At 43.5% G+C, this 27,512-nt stretch overlaps 1 protein-coding gene across 6 annotated transcripts; it reads right to left on the bottom strand.

Annotated features, from left to right (window-relative positions):
• Nucleotides 1–942: 942 nt before the first annotated feature.
• Nucleotides 943–27,512, bottom strand: rtn4a (reticulon 4a). Of its 6 annotated transcripts, none has more exons than XM_061086847.1 (9): nucleotides 26,732–27,512; nucleotides 19,653–19,706; nucleotides 15,334–17,193; nucleotides 3,957–4,164; nucleotides 2,995–3,133; nucleotides 1,936–2,005; nucleotides 1,426–1,472; nucleotides 1,246–1,304; nucleotides 943–1,035 (listed from the first exon to the last, which is right to left on the bottom strand). In XM_061086847.1, exons 1-9 carry the CDS (start codon nucleotides 27,264–27,266, stop codon nucleotides 993–995), a joined length of 3,015 nt encoding a protein of 1,004 aa, XP_060942830.1. In that variant the 5' UTR covers nucleotides 27,267–27,512; the 3' UTR covers nucleotides 943–992. The 6 variants fall into 6 exon arrangements, with proteins under 6 accessions (XP_060942830.1, XP_060942825.1, XP_060942827.1 ...); XM_061086842.1 differs by lacking the exon at nucleotides 15,334–17,193 and adding an exon at nucleotides 21,564–21,599 and having other exon boundaries at nucleotides 26,732–27,483; XM_061086844.1 differs by lacking the exons at nucleotides 15,334–17,193; nucleotides 19,653–19,706 and adding an exon at nucleotides 21,564–21,599 and having other exon boundaries at nucleotides 26,732–27,482.

Here is a 27,512-nt window from a genome sequence, read left to right as displayed (position 1 = left end):
ATCGAACTGCAACTGTATTAAGATATCGGCTCCACAGACAGTATGATTATTTATTTTGTTTTCTTTAAATCCCACTTTATTTTTTTTATTTTTTTTGCTTTTTAAATATTTTTCTGATGTGGATGAATGTAAACGTGTTTCTCATCACTACACAACTGCAATGACATGGAAATAACTTGTATGTAATAATCATGTTTCTGTTTGTCTGGCGAAGGTTTTTTTTCTAGATGTTCGTAGCTAAAGTTACTCAGAAGCGATGAAGATTTTAAATGGTAATACACCCCCCCTACACCCTCCCCACCCCCTCCGCTGCCCTGTCAGGAGTCAAAGACGTCGTTCACAAATTCGTCCGTCATCACATCGAGTCGCAGGTTACCGAGGACACAAGCTCGAAGTTTTAGGGACACAATGGTAAAATCACAAAATACTTCTAACTCTACGAGAATATTCATACCAAAAAAAAAGATAAACACGAGAAAAGTACATAAGGTGCTGTCGGCTGCTCGCGCTCATCTCTCCACTCGGCTCGACGGCGACGGGGAAAGAAAGAAGAATTTAAACCACGAGAACAAAATAAAAAAACATCCAAACCCAGGTGCATGAGCATCAGACCTCTCACAATGCACTGGGTGGAGAGGGACAGAGGGTTGGTTCAGGATTAAAATGCGTTTCTGGGAGTTTTAACGTCACAGAAACAAACATTTCAAAACTTGATTTTAGAAATAAAAAAAGGAGGGAGATGTTAAATATCAATGTCGTCAACCTGCTTCGACTTTTCCAGAAAATACAGAGGAAATCTGAATTGGAAAAAAAAGTGTTCTTAATTTTTTGACAAATAAAGTAAGAAGGGCTGCGTCGCCGCCAGACCCCTCCCCTCCTCCTGCCTTCCTTCCTTCATGTCATCCCCCCCCCCCCCTCACACACACCCCCCCCCCCCCCCCCCACATCTTCCTCTCAGAACTTCCTCATTCCATCTGCGACTTGTCGTTACTTCACTCCGCCTTGCGCTTCAACCCGGGCACCTTCGCCTGGATTCTGCAGGACGACAACGTTTGAGAAGTGTGAGAAGATTCTATTTGATTTTAATGGTGAATCCTTCTGATGTAAATAAGAGATTTCATGTTCAATGATTAATCATCTAATATTATATCATTCTTCCTCTATATTTATGAAAAGCTCAGGTTCAAGGGTTAATCTAGACAGAGGTGAATATATTGATTGATGAGTGATCGAGTTTCTACTCACTTTCCAACGATGCTTTGAAACTGGTCGTTGACCAGGGCCACGTAGTGATCGACCTGAACCTGAAACAAACAGCATCAAGTTCACGGTCAGTCTCTTCATTTCCTTACAGATGTTCTGAACTTCATGGATTCAGTTTGTCACAGGAGGAGAATTAGATCAAACTGTGATAGAGGGTCTCACCTGGTGTTTCTCATAGATGATCGGGCAGCTGAACACGGAAATCAGACCTGAGGAAGAGGAATATGAGGAGAAAGTCAGCACATCCTAAATGTTGATTTCCGAAGGACAAGCTGCTGTCATCCTCTATGTTGTTTTCATATTTGGAGTAAAACATTTCAGAAATATTTTGGCCAATATGTAGAAAGAAATCTACTTAGGAATGATTCCTAAGAAACTGTGTTGATGAAGAAATGTAATTGAGTCTTATTTCAAAGTTAAAACACAAACTCTAATTCAAGACAATTTTTTGTAAGGTAAAATATATATAAATACCTAATATAAATACACATCTTTAATGCATCTGTAAAATGAAATGTTTCATATTGTACACCAAGGAATTGGTCCGGTCTGACATTTAAGTTATTGCAGCTTCTCTGTAATTACACCACCAGCTGAGCCAAAGTAAGACTTGTTAATATCACAGTCATTTAAAGACTCTTATTCTCATGGATCATGTGACTGTTTTCTCACCGAGGATAATGAGAGTGAGCCCGTTGAACAGGCCCCCGACGTAGGTCAGGATCCACATCAACACAGCAAACTGCAAAACACAGAAACATTTAAATACAAATGAAGAATCCTCGGTATCGCAGCTGCAGAAATAAGACAAAAATAAAACAAAAAGCAAATGAAGACAAAAACAATGCAGGTTAAGAAGTCGACATAAAAAAAGGATTTATTCTAAAACCTTAAATGATTTGTGACATAAGTTTCTGATCAGAGGCTGAAACATTTCACAGACTTTTACCCTGAAGCTGTTTTGATACAAACGTTCTCAGAGCTGTAAAGTAAAGTGACAGTTTTTACATCCGTGTCAATGACGAACAATAAAAACAGTCGGGGGCCTGGAGCCAACATGGCTGCCAGTGAAAAGATGCTGCAGCAGCTCGATGGCGGAGCTGACTACACACCGAAGGCAGAATAAACATGCATGACATTTTAATGACCTGCTACTGCAGCTGAAAGATTCACCGCCACTGCAGCAAGGACATCACAGGAAGTTAACCAGAGGCAGAGTATCCCACAATGCACCGAGATGGTCGGAGAATTTGAAACATTTCTCCCTCCTGATGGGATTAAAGAATCTGACTTTTTGTGACCCTCTAAGGGAAACTCTGTGGCGCTGCAGCCTGATGGGCGGCGTGCAGATCTGTATTTGGACTGGAGGAGCGGGGGAGGGAGCGGCGAGCCGACGACAGGCGCCCGACAGCTGCAGCGCTCCGAACACTCGCAGCGTAACTGTTACCACCACTGACCTACACACCTAGTACAAACGCTCACTCACATGACGAGTTCACTTGTCCAGATCATAAATACATCTCCTGTCTGGCAGGGTAGAGTCAGTTTCATGGTGACCTTTGGTGGTGAACAGATCAGGACCCATTCGATAGGAATTTAAGATAATTTAATATGTCTTAAGGCTGCTTTAAACAGCAGCAAATATTACTCCAGAAAACTTCTTCCCTTTATGTTTGTGTCTTTAAACTTGAAGATTCAGACTCTTCTATTGTAATAATGACTCGTTCTCACCTTGATGGAGTCGACCAGGTCCTCGACCAGGAACAGGCGCCTCAGTTCACAGATGGTCTTGTTCATTCTGGCCAGAGCCACGTCGCTGTACTTGTGGACAATATCCTCAGGCAGCGCCACATCACGGTCCAGGTACACCCTGAGAGGGACAGCAGAGGGTCGGGTTTAATACAGAGCTGATGTGCTGATGTTTCTAAATGTCTTACACCACTAATTAAAGTTGGTGCCAAATATTCAATACACTTAATTGACAGCCGGTTTAAGTTTCCTGTTAAAAGTACTTAAAGATCATTGCAGACGTTTTTTTGAGTCACTGTGACTTTTTGGTCTCAGGGGAAAAGAGAAAATCCAGCTTCTGTTGTGCAGCTTTGATTTCTGTGCACAACTTGTAATGTGACTCTGAGCTCAGTTTCCACAGCTCCAGTTAATCTCAGATTAATGGGTCTTTACTGTGGGTTTAAAGAAGGCAGGTGAAAACTCACTAAGAAGGTTTTGTCAGAGAGCCAGGAGGGAGGATAAACACACTACGCACAACAACCAAACACACAACAGGGTGCAGAGGACACCTCCCTCCACTGTACAAATGTGATGCTAAAATATCTTGGATAAGAACACCGCCATCTTGTGCTGGTGACCTCATTGGTGAATCTGGGAGTGGAGCCCAGTATAGAGGTCCTGCCCCGACACATGCTCGACCAATCCTGAGTCAGTATCAGCTATCAATCAATACCTTCCATCCCCATTACTATAATAAAGTTTTAATAATGAATTAAAACTTATCAGAATCAGACTGAAAAAACAAACATGTCATGAATTCAAAGATCAGGGATATTTTTCCTGCAGGAACTAAAAGTTTCTCCACTTCCTTTATCATTAAAACCAAACTGTGCCTGAACTTTCGCAGAGAAATTTTAGGAAATAAGTTTTATTTCTATTTCCTGATCATATTCCCTGGGACTCACTTGAACGGGTGTCCCTCATCGGACTTCTGGATGGCCTGCAGGATGCCTTTGTATATTCTGAAGCAGATGGTGACTGAGAGCAGAGCCAGGCCGATGTAGGAGCAGACGCTCACGATGCTGCACAGCGTCAGGGAGAGGAGCAGGAGCAGGGCGGCGCCGAACACCACGCCCGTGCTCTTCACATCGCGCCAGTAGAGGAGATCCACCACTGCAGGAGGAGGAAGATGATGTTAGTTTCAATCATCCACAGAAACGTTACTAAGCTGTTTTCTACATTGAATCTTCTCAAACTGTCAATTACATGTATATATTGTGTACAATAATATAATAATAATACAATCTTTTTTATTCCAGGAGTCGCTCTAACTTCTTTCTAACGCCACACCTCTGTTATTCTGTTTTTTTAACATCAAAAGGATGTTAATCTTCACTCAGCTCTGTCTGGAAATAAAAGACTTAAGTCATTTTGCACTGCAACGTTAAATCAAAACTCAATTTGTCTCTGGTTCAGGGAAAATGTGCGACAGTTGAACTGAAAGAATAAGTGTTACACCAAAGTGTCCTCCGGGCGAATCTCCTTGAGACACACACGCACTGTTCTCACTCGACTTCACTGACTGTTAAGACTGAAACCAAATTTGTCTGCTTTGCCTTTCAGCCGTCACATGGTTGGTGCTCATGATCGTCGGGAGGAGGAGGAGCTTCTTTTAGTTCGTCTCCTTTATCACAGGGGTCACAAACTGTCAGACTCATCGGAAATTTAAAAAAACCCTGCAGGGGGAAACTCGCTGCAGCTTGTGACTCATCAACATCCTCATCTCGGTGCCTTCTGGACTTTTCTTCCACTTCCTGCCCCGACGCCACCGTGATGAGAACTCAAGTGACGCAACACCAGCTAGAGGTCATCGGCTTTGAGGGTTTGATGACGCAATTTCCTAAGACGCCATCAAACAAATTAGCTCCAAGTTGAGCTTGAAACGAAAACTCAAAGTTGATTCGTCGCACCTGCTCCACGTTCTATTCCATATCCTGTCTTTGACTTTATGTTTTAACCCTTTGGGGTTAAAGGGCATTTTCATGTGTTGGTATTGTTAAAATACCCCTTTGATTTTTTTAAAGACTTTAATAATCTAATGCCGGTCTTGAAGCCAAACAAAGTATTTGTGGATTCCAGCTTCTCAACTGAAGAGCAGCTGATTCCACTGACTCACTGAGAGTTTAACAGTAAAAACCAGCTGCAGAGTTCAATCTGCAGGTGGTCGGGTCTTCATGACATTTGGCAGCTGGAGCCTCTTCCCTCTCTGATAACTCAGACGGAGGGGGGGTGGACAGTACAGGGAGACAGCTGAGCTCAGGACCTGGGTGCATGCACATGGTTATATTTCACCAGGGAATTCCAGGCAGGTCAATGGACAATATTAGAAGTGAAGGAGTCGTGGGGTTTCCTGCAGACTTGCTGGATGACGAGAGGACATCACGTTGAAACTGTACGATGGAATCTGACAGTTTAACGTTTCTACTTAATCTGATTTATTCCGTTGTTCAAGTCGGCAACAAGCTGCACTTTAAATTTCCACTTTCAAAGAGCACATTAGACCAAAGAGGTTAGAGATCCACCTTTTCTAGAGGTTGACATTCAACAGAAACAAGTGAATTTAACAGCGACCTTGTAAGAAGCCTTAAAGAAGGATTACGTGTCTTTGTGATATGATAGTAAACTGAAAAACGTTGGTGTTGGTTGCTCAAAACAAGCATTTGTCCTTCACATCTGAATTATGAAAATAATCAGATGGATCGAGAATTGATTACCACAGTCAAAGAGCAACCAGCAGCTCAACATGGAGTGTCATGGCAACAACCAGCTCTTTGTTAGTGGACTCGCCACCAGCTTCACCTACACCGGTGCATTTAACTGATGAATGGGACACTGCAGGTCCCTGTGCTCCAGTCACCATGGGCCAGGTCTTATGGTCAATTGTAGAGGAAGTTACAAATTCCAGAAAGCTTTCTGATTGGACGCAGAATGAGTTAACAGCCCAGAGTGCAGAACGAGTCATCAAACAGAGAGTTTTACAGATTTAGATGTAGAAAATATCAAGATGTTGGTTTTATAACAAGAAAGAAAAGAAGAGTTAACAGAGACACAGGATCTAACCTGGAAATATGGATTTTTAGTTTCATTGGACCCAAGGAGGGTCAACGATCTGCATTTATCTACAGGAATTTGTGTTGATAAGCAAAGTATGAAACTGGGGCTTCACATTCATAGGCAGCTGATGCGAGTGAAACGTTTAGTCTTATCACAAACACTAATGTTCTGCTTCTGATCCAGTTTGTGATATCTTATCTATCGATTTTATTGATCTGTTGATGAAAGGTCAGAATTGTAAATTCCAGTCAGATTCCCAAGGTTCAAACTGCAGAGAGAAGCAAAAACACATCTGGGGTTTTCCCTCAGTATTGAAACTTCAAATCAATCCATTAGTTGATGAGATTTATTCAATATGTAACTTTTTATAGATTGTATAAAATCTATAAATTTATAAAAATAGCACAATGTGTGCTATTGTTATAGCACACAAAGCAAATGAATACATGTTACAGTGACGAGCAGGCGGCATGAATATTACATGGATTTATATTTATCAGCCCCTATTTATTTTACATTAAATCTATTTATGGACCAACATCAGGGAAAGGACGGACTGAATCTTGGGGCCTAGAACAAACGAGTTTCTGCTTAAATCTTAAATCCTTCTACAACAAATTGATTTGAGTAGAATCGGTGTTGGGGGCTGAACGTGGCCCGATGGGAGGCTGTATAATGGGGGAGCTTCTCAGATCAGACACCGCTCAGGGTGATGCTACCTCCGCGTTAGCCCCGTTAGCTTCCCCGGAGACAGAGCCCCTGTCTGCGGGGAAAGAACCGGACCGAGCCGGCGACGTGAGGCGGAGAAGGAGGAGAAGGAGGAAGAGGAGGAGGAGGATAAGGAGGAGGAGGATCCATGGTCCTAATGCGGCTGCCTGGCTACATATGGTAGCGGGCGTGCTAGCACCAGAGCCCGGCTAAAAATAGACCCGCACCACAGCGAGCTAACCGCGGCCGCTCATCGCTTCTCTCCCCGCTGCGTTTTTCACCAAACACCGGTCCATCCTCCCTGAATCCCCGTAAAACGTTTTAATGTTCGACCGATAACTCGCTAGGTAGAGCCCGAGCACACCGCGGGGACAGAACGTTAAACAGTCCGGCGTGACCTCCGCGGGACTCGGGCCGATCCGCCTGCAGCCTCCCCGGGCGGAGAGCCACCTCCCCGGGCAGAGAGCAACCTCGCTCCCCGGGCTTAGAGCCACATCCCCGGGCCGATCCGCCTGCAGCCTCCCCGGGATGAGAGCAGCCTCCCTCCCGGGCTGAGAGCACCACGCTCCCCGGGCTGAGAGCAGCCAGGCTCCCGGGTGGAGAGCAGCCAAACTCCCGGGGCACATGCGAGCACCAGCGCGGCGACAGGCAGCGACACAAGCGGGGACATACAGAGAGAGATGCTCGGTTAACAACAGATTATCAGCGGACTAACCCCGTTTGGCGTCCATCTTGAACCTCCGTTACACAGCAGCTCGGCCTGGCTGACGGGACGAGACACCGGGGACAGAGACACGCGGGGGGGAGGGAGGGACAGACATGCGCAGCTGAGTCTCTCTGGACCATCGAGTCAGATCGATTCTTATTCGATCAGATCCGGGACGTGATTCTAATTAAACTGATATTTAACTGAAGATAATCATTCACTAAAAGACGTGTTTCACTGGTTTTAATGTAGATGTTTGTTTTTAATATCTTCTATTTTTATTGGTCGGTTTTATTTCATTCCTATGGATATGAAAGAACTTTAATTTTTCCTCATCGCCTTTATATATATATATATATATTTATTAAGTGCTATGGAGGTTAAGCAGTTATTATATACGTCTAAAAACATCTTTCTACTTCTATCCAATAATCTGCATTTCAGACCTGCAACGATTAATCAACTAATCAACAGACAAAATTTTGATTTCGGAGAAATCACAAAAGGCATTTGTCAATGTTTCATTTCTTACACAAAGTGATTAATCGACTAAATAATTAGCAGACTGACAGATTGGTCCTTTAGCAGAAAAAAAAACTAGGATTCATTTATCTTTGCCTCCAACACTTCCCCCTGAGTCCAACATTTTACACCATCACTCAGCATGATTGGATCTGTTACTACCAACCACAGGGAGGTGAAAACAGCATCAGCACGAGGAGGAAGAGGAGTGTTACATAACCAGTCTGTACAAGGGTAACCAGGCTCCAGAAAGGCCAAGCAGAATTCAAGATGAGATACAAGTTAGGAATTTAAATCCAACTCTCTGAACCTGAGGGAACAGTGAGCAGTCATCAGAGATCTGCTCGTTTTAAAAGATCCATAAAAGGTATCCAGGAAACTCCAGGTGCATGCTGGGAGAGCAGCAGCTCCAAAGTTAACATATCAGCGTTTCTTCCCTGGTGTTTTAAATAAGTTTGAATTAATTTAACTGCAATGCAGATGTCCTTTATACTCAATACAAAAGGCCAGTGTGACTCTTCTACAGCGTATCATTAGGTTATGATTGTGCTGTTTTTAATAAATTTATACGGTGACTCATTATTATCATGGATTTCTGGTTATTTTCTTGATCAATCAATTACAAAATGTAGCAAAAAATAATATTAGAATGTTGATATATTTATATGTGGACAGTGGAGTCGCTCTCTTCTGGTGATTTCAGAGAATGCAGGTTTTAGACACTTCCAGAAAGGCTTCACTTTCCAGAGCCGGGATCTTTGTCTGACATGAAGACTCACAATGTTGGGAGCAACTTACTTCATGTCTATATACTGATTATACGTGCTAAATATAGGTTAGAGGTAACAGAGTCATTTGTGATGCTTTATTCACGGTGCCAATCATCGATGTGCATCTTAACCAACATGATTTGACTCTGATCAGGTTCAACATAATGAACCTGATGTCTTAATCTGATGAACACATGACGATGAGCTCAGCCTTAAGAGGAAAGAGGAAGGAGATTCTTCCTGCTGCTGGTCTGACTTACAACATAAAGCCAGGCAATTTCACTGTCCCTGACACACACAGACACACACACCAATACTGCTGCTTTGTCACAGCCTCAGAGACACAACAGCTTCTTTTAGTCGTTGCTCATTAGAGGCTCAATGAACAACAACAGCGGTTTGATGAACAGACCCAAGCTCAGCACAGACACACAACAAAGGCTTCAGTGTTGAGATGACAAGTGACCACAGCCTCAGATGATGCAGCGACAACAGGACACATGATGATCAGCACTGTAAAGTGTGAACTATCTGTAAATAGTTTGTTTTGGTCAAAGAAGATAACAAATACTAAGTTTACTGGCCGGAAATGACTTCAAGTATTTAAGCAATCACCAAATTAGTTACTCATCAGTTCTCAGATGATCGACAGGTCTGATAAGAAGAAGCTGATTAGATGGAGACAGTTCTGTTTATTAGCTTTACTCTACTTTAGCTTATTTTAAACCTCCATTTTGTCTGAAACCTGTTTTCCATTTAATGTACATGTTTAATGTTGTAGTCTTGTTGAGACTCGAGGGGCAGATCAACCACAAGCGTCTGGAACCTGATTCACGTTATCACAGACCCTGAACATGTTCTTCAGTTTATCACATCGGGGCCTTGAGAGAAAGCTGCCAAATTGTCTCTATTGAAAGCTCTGGTCTGACTCTTCTCCAGCTCATTAGCACATCACCGGCTCACTGCCCCATCCAGACACTGCCAACTGACGTCACTTTGCTTCCAAACCTCTCCTCCTCCTCTCTACCTTTGGTCACAGTGGATGACTGGCTGACTGTCCAAAGGTCTTTTCCCTGCCAAACAAACTGCCCTGCAGCTTCTGCAGTCGCACAACAACAAAACCAGCAAACTGTGTGAAAAATATCTGCAGTCGTGAGCCCACAGAGTCCTGAGAGCCTCCGGGTGCAAACACAAGAAAACAACCGAGGACTCACAATAAGTCACAGCTCATCTCGTGAACAGAATTTACCACCACAGACGAAAGACAACGAATAGGGATTTGAAAGTTCGCCACAATTTCGCCTTAAATGTCTCCTTATGTAGCTGTAAGGCGAGTATATTTATTTATATATTTAGAACACACGTCTAATAAATCAAATTGAAATCCTTTACAGTTTTGTCTCAAAGTTTGCAAAGCTTGTCTTGCGAAAGCTGCATTTCAATCAATGAAGGAGGGACAGGCTGAGCTGGAAACGTTAAAAGTGCTGCCACGTCCGACTCTGAATGACCAATCGATTCACTTCTCAGAAGCACCGGTCTCCAACATCCATGTCCAACTGTCAGTGCATGAAAGAGGAGCCGAGGCAATAAAAGAAACAAGACGTTTGGTGGTGACTACGTCTCCTCTTGAATCAGCTTGAACCTTCCACACAGTCACAGTCCTGCCCGAGCCACAAACCAGCCAAATCATACCATGGTTTCTCCAGTGCTTTGGGGCAGACTCCTGTTTGTCCACACCGTTGTTTTCCATGCCTTCACACATTTCACAGAGAGAGGGACCCAGCTGAGGCGGCGAATGCGAACGTGTTGGAGTGAATGTGTGTGTCCGGCTGCAGGAGGAAGAGGAGGAAAGAGAGGGAGGGAAGAACTCGAGCGTGGCTTTCTCTGGAGGGGAAAGGGGGGGGCGTCTGCAGCGAGCAAATGAAGTCGATCCTGCAGGCGAGCTGTCAGCTGAGTGTCTGCTGCCAGCGCTCTGACGCAGCAACTATAAATGAATATGCCTCAATCCCGCCTCCCTCTTTCTGTCATGCTCTCCCTCCTCCCCCTAACATCCACCCTGTCGGATCTCCCCTTTCCCCTCCTTTCTCCGACCTCTCCAAAATGTCACTCTGCTTTCCCTTCGTCACCCTTCCTCCTCCTCCTGTTGCCTCACATGTGCGCTGACGAAGCATCGAGACGGAGGAGAAGAATGTTTCATCTCGGCTGATGCTGCCTGGTACAGGGTCATTGAACAGCTACACATCTCCAAGGGAAAATAAACCTGATCCTTTTTCAAAAATGACACTAAAACCAGCCAGTCTGAAATCAACACTGGCAAACCAAACATTCTTTGTGCGAAGACCCAAATTTAATCTATGAAAGTTTTTGTTCAAATTAATCGTCTGGTGTGCAAAATTCATTTTTCATCTATTAACTGAAGGAAAGAGCCCGAAATGCTCTGAGGCTTCCGGAAGTGAATGAAAATGTATAAAACACACACACATCAACCTTTGACCATTTGTCAGCAGGATTATGAAAAAGTACTTATCGTATTTCCACAAAACTCAATGGAAGGATGGGACATGGGCTGGATCATCTATGACATCTGACAGCCCAGCCCAGACCCCCCACCCATGGCTGTTTCCAACAAGAGGTTGAGAATAACGAAATAAAGAATGACTGGCTTACTGCCACATGAACTTGTTTTCCAGCTGCTGTAGTTTCCCAACAAAATGTTTTTTTCAGCATTCTGAACAAAACCAGGAAATCAATTTCGACAGTGAGAACCTGAGTGAAGCTGGTTCCTGTTTACAGGCTGAAAAATCTGAGTGTATCTGACATAAAAACAAACAGCAACATAACTTCATGTTGCTTATGGAGTCTAATCTGCTGCAGAACAGACCGAGAGAGTGATCATCACAGTGGTAATCCCAGACTGTGTCCACTAGAGAGCAGCTTTCTCCTGACAAACCTCTCATCTCATCTTTGTGACTGTTACAGATGAGAAAAACCTACAGATGTGTACGTGAAGGCAATATAATTTATATGTTCTGGAATCTGTTTTTCTGAGCATGATAGCGAGGCTGTGGTCAAAAGACAAAACTCTTCCTGTGACAGCCTTGTATGTTATTATGCTTCAAAAACTGTTCATATCAATTATCTGCAACATTCTAAACTAACCCTAAATTAAGTGAAATTAAAGCTAAATGAGATGCACTGAAATGTATGTTGAATGAATTCACTGGTTTGTAATGAAATTGCAACAAACTCACAGCCGACATTTTACCACACAGTGAACTGTGGTGAAAGAGGTGTTGCATAAAGAGGAAGAACAAAGTTTGTCTCAGTGACGACAGTACAGTACAAACTGACCCATCACCCTGATACAAGTCTGAGCACAGACTTCCTGTCGGTGTTAATAAGCCACGAGATTGACAGGTTTATCGTTTAAAATCATAAACCTCATGATCGGACAACACTTTCCAAAATATTTGGTTGTATTTCTTTATATATTCTTTTATTTATGTAATTATATATAATTGTAAGTTGAAGCCCTATTAATAGACAGAACAAACTAAATTATTTAAGTAGAAAAAAGTACAGGGAGGTATTCAAAAAAAGTATCTGGTATAAGCAGAGTAACTCAAGACTATCCAGTCTGGTGGACGATGAATCAGAATAGAGAAAACAAAGCAGAGATTTATGTTCAGGTCGCAGCGCCCCACCTTGCGTTGTGTAACGAGGAACATTTGCTGACTGGTATCTGGGTCGGAGAACCCTTTGTGGGCCTGCCAGTGTCGCAATGCAGGGAGGAGGAGGAGGAGGCTTTAATTAACAGGAGACTCCTCCAACACACACATACACTGAAGCCTGGGCAGCTCGTCCCTAAGACCAAAGTCCTCCTGCTGTAATAACACAGCGGCTATCTGTGTGTAATCGTATGCAATATTGACTGATCAATATCAGACTCAAAACTGAGTCATACATTAAAATGGAGACTAAGTGAAGGAGTCTTCTGAGAGGGGGGGGGTAGGTTCAGTGCGTCCGAACCCTAAACAAGTGAAATATTACAGCTTCTAAAATTAGTTGATCAAATGAAATTATGCGCAAACAGCTTTGATAAACGATTTCCTCTTTGAGTAATTTATCAAGTAGAAATGCATCTTGTGGTATTTCTAAGTTTTCTGGTTCCAAGTTTTTCTTGCTCTTATGTCACAATGAATTAAATTCTTTACATTTCTAAAAAGTACCGGTCAAAATAACCCTGGTACAGAAATAGATGGAAAGTTCAATGCCCCTTTTGTAATCACAACCCAAAGATATTTCGCACAAAGTTCATCCGTATGTCACATTCAGCCTCATGTTTATAAAACCTGTCGTCATGTCACATTAGAGGCTGTGGAAGAGGTTGTGAAGCTCATAAATCAGAGCAGCAGCTTGTTCAGTCAGTAGCAGGGTGTGGCTGTGAGCTCTGCACGTGTGCGAGTGACTGTGGCAGTGAGGGGGTGCTGGGGTCTCTATGGGGGTGTTGGGTTTCACTTTGGTATCTCAAGTTACTTCCAGAGCAAAGATGAGCTAAAATAAGACGTTGAGGTACACTGACTAGAATGTGGGCAAAGAGAAGGAACTTTACCGATGTTCGCCGGTCACTAAACAGTCACTAGCTTCAGTGAAATATCACATTGAGTTTATTAAAGATTTTCTTCAAACGCAGGGGTTTAAAGATCGGCAGCCTTTTAAGTTTTGAGAAAAACAGGGAAGGATCTTGAATAGGAGATTGGTTATAAATTCAACATGTGTATATTTACATAACGCAAAATAGTGAAAAAAGGAAAATTGCATAATGCAAATTCAGTGAGTCCCAACCTGAAACAAGTGAAATATTAGAGATGCTAAACAGCTTTGATAAATTATTTCATGTTTCAGTCAGTTGTCAAGTAGAAATGCCACAAGATGGCGTTTCTACTTGAAGATGGTTCCAATTTTCTTGCTCTTATGTCACTATGAATTAATTTCTTTACAGATCACATGATCAATCAATCAAGGAAATGATTAAGCCTCATGTTTGAGAATGTGGAACCAAATTATATTGGTTGAAGATTTAGAGAGCCTATGAGTTTTTGGGTGGAAACACATTTTCTCTAATGTGTAACAGTTGTTGATCAGAAGGCCCATTTATTTATTCTTTGACTGTTTGGAAATTCCAATTTGGATCACGTTTGAAACCCAGGAATTTTCCATTTCTAAAAATTACCGGTCTAAATAACCCTGCTACTAAAATAGATGGAAAGTTCAATAACCCCTCATGTAATCACAACCCAAAGTTATTTGGCACAAAGTTCATCCTTATGTCACATTCAGCCTCATGTTCATAAAACATGATGTCCTGTCACATTAGAGGCTGTGTAAGAGGTTCTGAAGGTCATAGATCAGAGCAGCAGCTTGTTCAGTCAGTAGCAGGGTGTGGCTGTGAGCTCTGCACGTGTGCGAGTGACTGTGGCAGTGAGGGGGTGCTGGGGTCTCATTGCTGGTTTTGGGTTTCACTTTGGTATCTCGAGTTATTTTCAGAGCAGAGATGAGCTAAAATAAGACGTTGAGGTACACTGACTAGAATGTGGGCAAAGAGAAGGAACTTTACCGATGTCAGCCAGTGCTCAACAGTGGATTTCTCATTTCCGCATAAAATACGAACAAAATCTTCCTTTTTTTTTTTACAGTGGATTTTACCAAAGCAAAATAAAGGAATATTTCTACTAAAAATCACAGTTTACTTACCGGATCACAAAATAAAAATGAAATACTTGAGAATGTGCTTGGGCTGTCACCTTATTTGAAATTCAAACATTCATTTGAATAAGAGTTCCTATTCCAAACTGTGAGGACCTCTTCCAATTCAAAATAGACATTCTAGATGCAAACTAGACCGTGTGGAGTACTTTGCCTCGTCATCCAGCAGAGGGGCTCACCATCACATTAAACTATTGCATGCCCTTTTGACTTAACAGTAGAGTAAGACAGAACTCTAAAAAGGAGGCAGCGAGGGAGTCACCACAGAGGAGATGAGAAACATCAACATCCTCAAGTGACTTCAGGGGGATTTAAAAAAGATTTGAAGAGATTTGTTGTCGTGTTAAATTCAATTGAACTTGACTTTGAGAATAAAGTGACAGCCCTTTCAGGTGCACAGAAATGATGTTATTGTTATGAGACAGAAATGCACAAAATGCAGCAAAAGTAAAAAAGAAATCAAACTACCGATGGAATATGCAAACGCACAAATTAAAGCAAAATGCAAGGGTTAATTTCAAAGGAAATGCAAAAATGTAATGCAATGCAATAAAGAAAAGGTGACACTAGGGAGAAGGTGATGGGATCTTAAGTAAACTCTGACTACTAGTCGGTTGGGTGGGAGGGTGGGAGAAAATAACTAAGGAGAACGAAAGAGTGAAGATGAAATTATGCCGATGAACATGGAAGTGCCAGAGGAAACTGAGGAGGATGTGGGGTGGGGGTGGTTTCCATGCCAGAACTGCTTTATTTTACCTGTGCTTATGTTCAGGTTTGGCATCTTAAACAGTTTCCCGCCCAGCATGCTCTTCTTGGCAACCTGCTCCTCTGGTTTGTGGACGGGTGAATGGGTAAGTGGAGCTGAAGATGGGGGTTGCTGGATGTCCAGCTTTTCTAGCTCGGCCTTGCTCTTCTGGTGGGATGCCTGAGTAAGGAGGCAGTAGGAGCTCTGACTTGGAGCCTCTTCTTCAACCTCTGGGGCTGGGGCTACTTTTGAAGGTGGTGCAAAGACTCGAGCCACATCGCCAAAGCTCAGATCATCATCCATGGGGATTTCTGGGGGCTTGGAGGATGCAAACTTGGAAGTATCAAGAGCCTCGAGAAACTCATCGATAACGCCCCTCGGTGGTCGCTCAATAAATTCAAACTCCTCAGAGGATACTTCATGCTCAGAGACCTCCTCAGCCACCTCGGCCTCCTCCACGTCCATCTTCAGGTCCTCCACCTTTGTTTCCACCTGGAAGCTCGCAGGGTTTTTTGCCATGGCTTCCAGGACTGGGGACAGAGAGTCGGCTGTTGGTGACTCTGAATCTGAATCCTCATCAGTGGTCTTTTTACTCTGGAAGTCAAGTGGCTCAAACATATCGGTCATTTTGGGAGAATCGTGGCTTGAGAACCAATCCTTCTGTTCGATCTTGACAGGTTTCTCTTCTTTGACCTGAACTGGTGTGGTTTCCTCTGCCTCTTTGACAAGATCAAAGGCGTCAAAGCTTGGGTCTTCATCCCCTTTGTCTCCAACTTTTCCCTCCATCTCCTCAGTCATCTCCTTTAGAAGGGACACCTTAGCATCAAAGGCAAATGGATTGTTTGCCGACAGATTGATAGGCGGGTTGGGTGACTCCATCATTCTTCTTTCTAAGATGGGACTCTGCTCCTCCGGGGTTCCCTCTGAGGAGCCAGAGTCCATTTTTTCAGGGTTGAGCGGGGAAGACTTCAGGATGTCTGGAAGTGATGGTGGGAGAGCAATATCCTCCTCTTCCACTTCCTCTTCTTTATAGCCGGTTGAGAACTGATTCATTGAGTGCATGAGTGAGTCAGCGGACATCTTGCTCTGCTCAAATGTTTTCCCCATGTCTATAAAAGACGGTGGGCTATCCTGGGATTCTCCGGTCTGCCCATACTGGACCAGATCGGGTGTGGGACTCTCAGACATTTTAGAAGCTCTGCTGTCAGACTTGGAGTCTCCAAAATGGGAGTACCCACTATCCGCCAGTGGAGAATAGCCTTCAAATGGGTTGATATTCTTCTTCACCTCGTACATCAAGTCATCATCTTCATCAGACTGGTTGCCGTGCAGGTCGGGCTCATACTTGGAGGAGCTAAGGGGAGCCGTATCCTTGGAGAAGCTATCCATGGAGACCTTGGAGTTGTCTTGAGATGCTAAGAATGGTGAATCCCAGTGCTCTGTTGGGTTAGAGGAGGCAAGGTAAGATTCTGGGACCATCATTTGGGGGTTCACTGGGGAGGGGCCAGTAGAGGACATGTCTGAGCTAATCAGCTTCTCCTCAGGTGAAAAGGAAACTCCACTGTCTTCACACGGATTATGAGGCCCTGGGTCTTTCCCTAAACTCAGGTAAGGACCAGCTAATGGATCTAGAAGGTCTTCCTTATTCTTACTACGGCCTGGTCCAGAGTCACCCTCTTCACGCTCCCAAGGCATGTCCTTGGAATGAATAGTGGGGGCTTGAGTGGAGAAGGAGCCAAAGGATGCAGCGAATCCTGAAGTAGGGGGCTGGTTGGGACTCTCGGTCAGAGAGAGCTCCTCCAGAGAGTCGGGGGAGTGAAGAGGGGAGAGAGGAGAGATGGGAGCAGGGGAATCACCCTTCTGCCCAAGTGCTTGAGTAGAAAGGGAGGAGGGAGAATGCAATACAGCACATATCAAAGACATACTCCATTCCTTACAGTGCTCACCACACCTGGTTAGATGTTAGTAGTTACTGAAAATATATCGAGGAAGGTTTGGAGATTAAAACTCGGCATTAATCTTGTCTGCCAACAGGAACGCCAAGAAAAGTGATATTGCAAACCATCCAACATAAACTGCAACCCAACATTACTCATATCGAGAGCTACCTTGTGGAATGCAATGTTTACACCCAAAATTACAGCTTGTATTGTAAAAAACTTGATAGCCTACGTGTTTTGAGTAATGCAACACTCCATCCAGCTCAGTATTGATCTTTGCTGTCACCTGTACCACAATTGATTATAAGTTGTGATCTTAGATCAAATCTCTACAGAATACATAATGTTACTGATAATGATACGGTCTAATTTTTGAATATTAGTAGTCTTGGGTGGCCCCAAGGTTATGTTGGGCAGTTTGAAACTTGTTTTCCTTCCACATTTTAAATCAACAGACAATATTAACACCATAGAGACCAGACAAGTGCTGCAGAAAGGTTGGCTGTGGCAGGTAGACTGTTCATGTAGTTTGTTGAATTAACGACCACTTGTGAATATTCAAAATAGCCTATTTTTAAACTAGCATATATGCTTGAATATTAGACAGAACATGACATGTATCAGTTATTCATTTTGAATGGGAAGTGCCTGTGATTATGGGTCACCTGTTACCTTAATGATGCAAGACTATCCATTGTTTTCTGTGTTCATCTGTAGTGGGTGTTTCAGAGTAGACGTTTTTCATTGGGTGCAATCTAACATCAGGAGTTTCTGAAGGTTGGTGCATCTGGTTTTAAATCAATTCATGACGGGTTGAAACAGGTTCACAGACTCTTTAGTGAACAAATGAACTCAGGGGGAAAAAAAATCTTTCTGACAGCCAAGAATTACTGTCACAGATGTTGGGCTCATAAAGGGGTAGTTAAAAAAATGCTGATCGTCACAGAAACTGATTCTGATGCTTCAACCATTTTACATGAGTCTGACAGACCAGGTGATGGATTCTACATGAGCCAGACCCAAATGGATTTGGTTTTTACAAATTTCAATACTGTACAAGGACTGTTTCATTGGTTTGATGGGATCTTGTGGCCTCTTGCACAACAAGACGAGTAACAGTGTTTCCCCTAGGGGGTTTGTCTTGTATTCTTGACAAAACAGTAACACTGCTTGTGATAATGGTGCTAGCACTGTTAGTGGTGACAACACACAACACCCCCTGTACAACCCCCCTGCTTTGCTTATACCACAGGGCTTGAAGTTAATGGCTTCATGAACTTCTTGTATGTTGCATAAATAGGGGAAGTCTTGCAATCAAACATCCAGGAACACTTGCAGCATAATTAACTCATTTATTCTCAAGCCATTTGCTTACATCAGAGCAAATTATTGACAACGAGGGAGACCACAGGCCAAAAGACATTGGTAAAGTGTTGCTGGTGTTTTGACCGACTATGTGCTGACCAGTTTCCACATCCTGCTGTGAAGATGGGATAAACGCCAGTTAAACATTATATCACCGATTTATTTGGAAGTGACAACACCCAGATTTTATTAAGAATTTATGAACATTGGTCTTTATGTCTTTGCTTCAGACAAAGTGGTCTTATCACATAGTTAAAAACTGTGGGAAGCCCTGAAGCAATGTTGGAGAACAAAATCAGTTGATGGTGCATTGTAATAAATTCTAATTAGTTAAATTATAATCTGAAAAGTAATATATAAATTAAATGGACATCTACATTTAGCAAGCACAATGTAAGCTTCTAATAGGTAGTGGAGGAGAAGTATAAGGCAGATGAAAATCGTCCCAGAGAGCTCAAAAGTAGCTCTACAAGCTCTAGTAGATATTTCTGATGTGCAGGAACATGATCAGGACAACAATACATCAGCAGACTACCGGCCACAGTTGAGATTTGTTAGCATTTGTCTGGTGATCCGTTTACCACCCTGGTTGGAAACATGGTGGTAGAATCATTTTTTGCCCCAGGTCTGGTGCCAATAAACCATGCCCAATGCTTCTCAGTAGATAATGATTCCTCTCAAAGGACTTTTGAAAAAATATTGTCGGATGAAAATACATTTTAAAACGTAAATAAAAAAAGTCAGGCCTGAGGAGAATCATTATTCCTCTATAAACTACTTCTAGCTCATCACAATCTACTCTACAGCAGAAACATGGGAGTCATAATGCAACACAAACACAAGCAAATGTCAAACATCAGATTTAGTGTTACTCAAATCCACAAATGTTACAGCAAGGCAACTTTGCATTGGGTTATTCTCGCCACTCGAAATTAAGTGACAGCACAGCAACAAACAGGGGAGTGAACTAAAGAAGTGGTGAAGGGAAATAAAAGACGAGGAAACAGCGAGCAGAGAGAACTTGCCTTTAGGGTATTGCATCAGAGGATGAGGCTGAGCTTTAGAAGGAGAAGGTACATCTGTGGAAGAAATAGAAGAAGGAAGAAGAGAGTAAATTCAGATAGTTCGAAAGGCCAAGAAAGGACGACCAGGGGAAGACAGAAATCATCTTCCATAACAAGAAATGAGGTAGAAGATTCAGAAAGCATAATGTGAAATTTCCACACTTAACTTTAATTTGTGAAAAACATGTGACGACCTGTGTGTTGAAGAGAACCAGAAGGAGAAACGTGGGAGGCTGCAGGCTATTCATTGAAAGGAGACGTAGGATGATTGCATGTTTTGAGTTTCCTTTCCCTCAAGTTCCGAGACTATCATACAGAAGCTACACAATTTGTTTAAAGTAATCAACTGCGTATAGTGATCACTCCGACATGGGGCAAACGTTGTCATTATAAGTGGTTTCCAATGTATTCGACATTTTCAAAAGAGTAACTGCCTTACTTCAAATACTTTTTTTACTTTCTCTTAACCAACATTTTCTACAGTGAGGGTATTAGTAATTTTTACTTAAGTTAAGGATCTTAGTACTTCCAGCATTGTGTGCATCAAAGCTCAACATTCATAAGAAGTTTAACATGTTTCTGGATATTTACAGTGCTTACTCAACAAGTTCTCTCACGTATGCAAACATTTGCTTGAGGTTAGTGTGGGGGGGGACAAAACAGGTCAGATAAGTAGCGACAGGAACATCTGTGTCATAGCGTGACGCAGACATTACAGGTGGAGTTTACATGCCTGAGAAAGATAAAGAAGAATGGATGCAAAGAGGCAGCACAGGAACAGCAAGAATCAGTTCAAATCCCATCTGTTATGTAGCCAGAGAGGAAACTGAGCATATGAGCTGTTGTGCAAGTTCAACCAAAAAAAACACAGTAGAGGGTTATTTATAAATGGTGAATTAAGTTAAATGCAATTAAGAGACGACATGTGGAAATCAGGGCTTGCTGCCATTTTGAGTCTCTTTACCAAATCAACTTAACTGCATGTGTCTGAAGTGAGAGGCCACATGAGGCAAACAAATAAAATAAAAGGCTGCTTAAAAAAATGTCCCAGACCCACGAGTAACTGCTAAAAACTATTGAAAATAAAAACAAACAACGTACTCCAACTGCAGAACTTCATCTCTTGGTTGGTTTTTAAATAACGAGTAGAATGGTACGAGCCACCAGGGGGCAATCCAGATGATTTGGCTTCACTTTTGGGAGCTGTCATGTCCCCCATTTCAACACTTGATGCAGTAATTAATCATCCATTATGCAGCGTAAATGATCTTTGCCTCAACCTAAATAATTTGACTTCATGCCTCACTCTGAGTCACTTGATTATGGACCAGCTTAAAAAAGCTCCTTTCCGAAAACAATAAAACAAAGAGTCCCTGTGTGCAACCCTCCCCGTGGCTGCAGCCTAAAGACTTAATCCCTTAAGTAATTAGGAAAATACAGACAGGAAAAAGGGAGGGTTGCTCTTTAGCAAAGCACTAGATCCCTCAAAGTTAAAAGTTGTTAAGATTTGACTATTTGCCGTTGTGCACCAAAGATCAAATCAGCAAAAAGCTCAGCTTCTGCCCGGGCCACATCGGCGGCAGTTGTGGAGAATCGACAGGACCTCGACTTCCGCGGCTCAACCGCAGCAGGTGTGGCACGAGAAGGATTCCTCCTTACACCTATCAACTAAACACTTGATCAAGCTTTGACAATCAAAGTCAGAAATCTGCATGAATCACAAAAAACCTTTGGTTGATTATCAAATTTATTGCCGTTATCAAAATCAAATTCTTCAGAGATTTAGTTTGAAATTCAAATTTACAATACTGATCTGATCGAGTGATATTAGACCATGATGATTATTCTTATTAGGTCGTTTTGTTTGGTTACCTCTGCTGTCGAGATTTAGCTTCAGGTGATGAGGACCTAGGATCAAACCAATGACACACATTTAGAATAAAACTAAGTCACTACAACATTCAGTGGATTTATTGAGGATAATGCTGAATTCAATGCTTTTCCAGGAAATCCAGAGACTAAAGCTTTCTGCTGCTAAATGCACCCGACGAGCTGCAAAGAACGTCAGACCATGTTCTGGCACTCGGGACGGGTTCAGCTGTAAGTGGAGATCATCCGGACTGAGTAACATGAGAATCAGCTCAGCTCACCATGGCCCTGGTCCGGTTACAGCCGACATTCTCCATTTAACATGAGGTGATTTCGATAGACTTTCCATTTAGGATATTTAATGTAAGAGAAACATCAACGACTACGCCAGAGTTGAGCGATATGATTGGTTCAATTCTTTGTATTATTTAAACAGACTGAAACTGAATCAATTTAGATTTTAGTTTATTGAATCTAATAAGACAATGAGTTTAACTAAGACATTATTCTGCAGATTAATTCATATTGTTGATTTGATGGGTATTTAATGAGCTGGTTGAGTAAAATAATTATCAACTGACTATTCTGACCATAAAAAAAGATGCAAAATCAACTTTACAGAAAATGTACCAATACCATTTGTATGTTCTTCTCTTTCAAATTACCAGCACATTTCATTAATTTAGTTCAGAACCACAAAATCCACAGTGTCACTTCCAAACTTTACCATCCGTCCACGAAGCACTGACGACTCGCACGCCATCGCCGTTGAAGTTTAAAGCTGCACATGCTGAGGTATTTTCCTCCTCCTTGAGCTATAAGTATCTCACAGTTCGACACTGACATATGACTCCAGGGCAACCTTCACCTGCTGCCATCTTGTAACATAAAGAACTCAATGTACAATTCCCATCGAAGCCCTGTCTTCTTCCTTTCTGCTTTAAATACAGAACGTACTGGTCTTTCCCTTTATAGATTTTTTAAAGGGTCATTTTGGGTCGTTTATTTTGGGTTTTGCTGGTTGGTTACGAGACAGACAGACAATTGATTGCTAACCCCTCTAAACCCACGGTCTGCAGAACCAACAGTTATGTAATTCTACAAAAACAATTAAAAAACCTCAGAGATGTGAGGTTGGTAGTGTTTGTGGCTCAGCATGTTTCTACCGACTGCTCCTTCACTTTCTGCAGTTTTGACCCGAGCCTTTTGTCTTTTGATTGGACTTTGCTCCATTGGCTTCAGGGAACAGAGAGATGACACAGAGCCAGACACTAACTGGCCTCGAGCAAAACCAAAAACTCGGTCCTGACTGTACAATGCCAATCTGCCTGGCCCTGTGATAACTGCTGCTACCGTGTGAACTGCTGACATACATACATGCTGGGATTCACATGAGAAGGACACGCCTGTTCTTCTGTCCACCTAGAGGGTGGGGGATGGGGTGTACAGATGGTTTCACCAACATTATTGAAGAAACACTAATACTTAAAAACATTAGCAGGTATTCACACTTTTTCTTTATATGGGTAAACCCTTTAAAAGAAGACTTTGTACATCACAAAGATGCCAGAAACTGAGAAGCTCCCCACCTCGTATCTCGTCAGCGTTGTATTGAACACATTTTCTCCAAGAATAAAAAAAAACGACAAAAAAGTCTGTCATTTACGTGGCAATTCACCGAAGATCAAAGTACGTCACAGCATTGGTGTCTAGACTAAAAAAATAAAGAAATGAGCTTGTTCACCTGGGTGTCATGTTACCATCACTACCACTCGGAGGCGATTAAAACGTGGGTCTACTGCAGAGTCATCTGACCCACAAGTGAATGCTGATTGTTTCCATTCACATTGCAGACAACAGCCAGATGTAAGCAGGTTTTTGACCACTTGAAAAGGGGCTTGAGTCCGACATTTATCTATAAATTCAACATCTGGTTTCTCCCGTCGATGCTACTTATTATAAATCAATCAATTATTGAGTCAAATAAAACTAAATCGTTTCCAGCTCCAGGAATCCACGTGTTCACAAATTGAACGGATTTTTGCAACAGAAAAATGTTCCCTCAGCTCAATGTGACGACCTGAAAATCCACATGAATGTGACGAATCAGCACAAGATGGGTAAACAGCATCTTCTGGAAACGCCTGCACTTATCAGAGCGATAAGAAGCCAGATTTAGAGCAGATTAACATGTGGTTCTCATCATAGTCAGGGGCGTGGCTCACTTCTGTAAGGCTGAGCCAGCTGCTGTGTTGGCAGAGCAGAAACAACAGAGCGGAGCCTGGTGGTGTTACTGATTTGGGCGAGGGGCTCGGACTCCCGAGCACTTAACCCCACTTGTGCGTCGCTTTCACCAGGATACAGCGAAAACAACAACACTGGCCTGCGCACACACACGCTCATTGAGCTTAAGCCTCTGTGACTGTGTGTCTGACATCTCCCCTCTCCGTCTAATCCACCTGACCACATCACAAGCTCTCCACAAACACACGCTGACGGATGTGGGTGACCCAAAAATAAGATATAGGCCGGTGGTGACCATTGAGCCCCGAGCCGGCCTGTCAGTAGCGCTGTCTGACGGGTGGGGACGGAAACTTATTTTTTTATAGGAATCTGTGTGATGCAAAGTCACAGCAGGAGTCATCGGAGCAGACTCGGGTGCAGAGAAAAGACTGGTTGTATCTGTCACTAACACACTGTGGGCTGAAACCAATATTATTGATTAACTGATGAATAATTTTGCCTAGAAAACGGGAAATATACCTGATAGAAGATCTCAGGTTTTGCAAATGTTTTACTTTCTGACACAGATATTCTGTTTATAAAGATATAAAACTGTAAAAGGCAGTAAATCTTTCTAGGATGCTAATGTTCAACCAGACTCTTAAAGAAGGGGGCCATGTGTACGTGTCCGCTACATAGCCTGTTAGCATTAGCAGCTGTTTACTTTCCATTCAATAAAAAACAGTGAAAAGCTCAGCATCTAACTTTATTCTTTTATTCAACAAGTTCTATATAAAAAAAAAACAATATCAAAGTGTTTTGCTTCAATTCCTGGAGTTTACTGAGGTTGTTACCCGGCAACCCATGGCCGGTCTTATAATAGCGAGTGACTGTCACGCCCAGGACCTTTATTGTGACCTTTTGTCTTCTAAACTCAATGCTGGCTGAAGCTGCTGAAGGTCGGGAGTTGGTCTCAACCACTCGATCCCAGCAGGAAACCTCATTCCGCGGCGGAGAAGATAAGTACGAATAGCTGATTGAGAAAAAGTAAATTTTTTAAATGCAACGTAAAATAAACCATGGAATACTAATATATGTGCTTTTCTGTTATATTACTGTTACACTGTATTAGTTATGTTTACATTGTTCATATTTCGATTAGCTTGTATAATGTTTTGTAGATTAAAAGATTAACTGGAAAAAGTAACTGGCCGACTCATTGCTAATGAAAAAAAACCTTAGTAGTAGCAGCCCTAGCCCTATTTATTCTTGAAAGGATTTCTTTATTATTATCTTGTAAATGATATGTTGCACATGCTCTGGTCTTTTGTCCAGACTGCAGAGCTCGTGGTTTATCCACCTCCATCAGTGGCCTTGCCAAGCAGCCCCACCCTGCCCCTGCTGCCTGATGGAGCCCAGACACAGGCCTGTTTACCTCACACATCTCAGGGAACAACACAGCTCACGATATCCACTCCCTACACGTCACAATTAGTCACAATAAGTCCAAACATTATCAAAAAGGCCGTTTAAAGAGGATTCAGAGCAGTGATGGCTGTTTGTGGAGGACTCAGGCCTCTGAGGCTGAGCTGCAGCCGGGTTTAAGGTGTTGCTCTGGGGTGGAGATGGAGGTAAAACACGGGGTTTGAATGACTCATTAACAGATTAAAATCGTATCGTATGCTTGCGAGTGGTGAAGTGAGTGTGGGGGGGGGGGACGTGGAGCTGCAGAGGAGCCGACAGGGAGGGGGGGCAGAGCGGATTCCTTTGTTGTGACTAATCTCCGGGTTACAGCTTGAGCCGCTAACTCCCCGTGCATCCATCATCGGACACAGCATTGTCTGACGGGCCACTCCTTCACACGTCATCCGAGCCTCTGACACATTACAGTTACTTGACATGTGCTCATTTCTACCCGGGTTAAAATGACCAAATCCAGGGTTAATAAACCACTGGGCCTGCGGGGTGCAATGTTAGCTTTAGCACCGGGGAGCACCTGATTGCTGGCGGAACAAACACGTGTATTTATCTGCATTTCACTGGTTTATTGCACGTTTGATAAACTGGTGTTCATCTTAGCAACTGGTGCTGCTGCTCATTAGCTGCACCTACAATGACCAGGAGAAAGGGAATGGCGTCCGATAATGGAACCGGGGGGCTAGCAACAGCGGGTAGCGGCACCGAGCAGATGGACGATGACATCTGAAACGGGGGATCGGTTCCACCTCTTCCCGTGAAATGGTTTTAGAATCATATAAATACACATTTCTGGGGTTAGAGGAGGAAGTGTATTCGCTTCTCGATGGCGGATAAACGGTGAAACCGGCGGCTCGACCCGGCCCCAGCGTGAGGCTTGTTGGGGAGAACAGGTGGGCCGCACCGCTGCAGCTCATCGGGACCCGGGGGCCACGCTGCCGCCTCCCGCACCTCTCAGCCCCGCTAGAGAGACACCAAACATGGATCATGTCTTTTTCATTAAATATAAAAACTCGCGTGGTTTAAAAGTGTGAATCCTTCATCCACAGCCTCATCCAGGCGGCGAGCGGCTGCTGCCCGTCATCCACCATCCGCTCGCCTCAGGGCGGCTGCGCTAGCTCGCTAACCGGGCTAACCTGCACCGCTACCGGAAAACTCAATATTGTGAAGAAAATGCCGCAGTTTGACTCGTTTTGACACCCAGCGGTGGGTTGAGCCGGTTAAACCGACTAAAGGTTGACGTTTTACCGCGTTTATTAACCTTCATGTCGGCGTCCGGGCGAGCACACGATGCTAACCCGCATCCGAGGTACGGAAACCGGGCAAGATGATGACGGAAAAAACCGTTAACATCCATCTCAGCTGAATTCTCCATCAAACCGGTGGAACGTATTTAGTTTATAAAGCTGATTAAAATGTTTAAACCCGGTTTACACTTTGATTTTCTGTCATTTTCCCATTGAGATACTCACAAGATGCAGGAGCCGGTGGTTCTTCCTCCGTCACCGCAGGTCGCTGTGCTGGCTCTGCGGGGGATGGGGCTGCTTCCACCGCGGGGAGGGCGTCGCTCTTCGGGGCAGGTTCGGGCTCGGGTGCAGCCTGTGGCTCCGGTGTGATCCTTGAGCTCTCGGGTTCGGCTTCGGGGACAAAGATGATGGGCTCCTCTGACTTAAAAATAGTCTCTGATGCATAACAGGCGCTGGTGGAGTCTGGGAAGGGCTCCAGCACCTCGGGCTCCTCGGGTTCCTCCACCTCGGGCTCGGAGTCCTCGAACTCCGGCTCCGGTTCTGGCTCCAGCAGCTTCGTTTCTGTGGCCTCGTGTGTAGCACTGTCCTCGGCAATGTGTCGGTCCAGGGCGTCCTGAGCTCCGCCGACCAGGTCCACGATGTCGTCCAGGCTGAAGAGGTCCTGCGGGGGCTTGGTGTCCGGCTCGGCCTGGTAGTGGTGCATGGCCTCGCTGAACAGAGCCGTGGAAGACGAGACCTGCTGATCCTCGGTGTCTGCCATTTTTTTGTACTTCTCTTCACAAAGTGTCTCCTGAGGTGGAAAAAGTTTCAGACCCGGTGCGTGGGGGGTTCAGCTGCCGCCTGTAACAAACTTCCAACCGGGAAGATCTGTGACACGTTGCCGGGAACTCCTTCAGGTGAGATTCACTTCTTCGCACCGGACCACAGCTGCACGAGAGTCGGACCCGAGTCCTCGAGAACCAGCCAGAAGTTAAGAAGTGGAGGAACTCCGCCGACCAATCACCTG

Source organism: Limanda limanda, chromosome 15 (genome assembly GCF_963576545.1).
Source record: "Limanda limanda chromosome 15, fLimLim1.1, whole genome shotgun sequence".
Taxonomy (NCBI): domain Eukaryota; kingdom Metazoa; phylum Chordata; class Actinopteri; order Pleuronectiformes; family Pleuronectidae; genus Limanda; species Limanda limanda.
The sequence above is the reverse complement of the archived record's forward strand: the minus strand, read 5'-3'. Positions and strand labels throughout refer to the sequence as shown.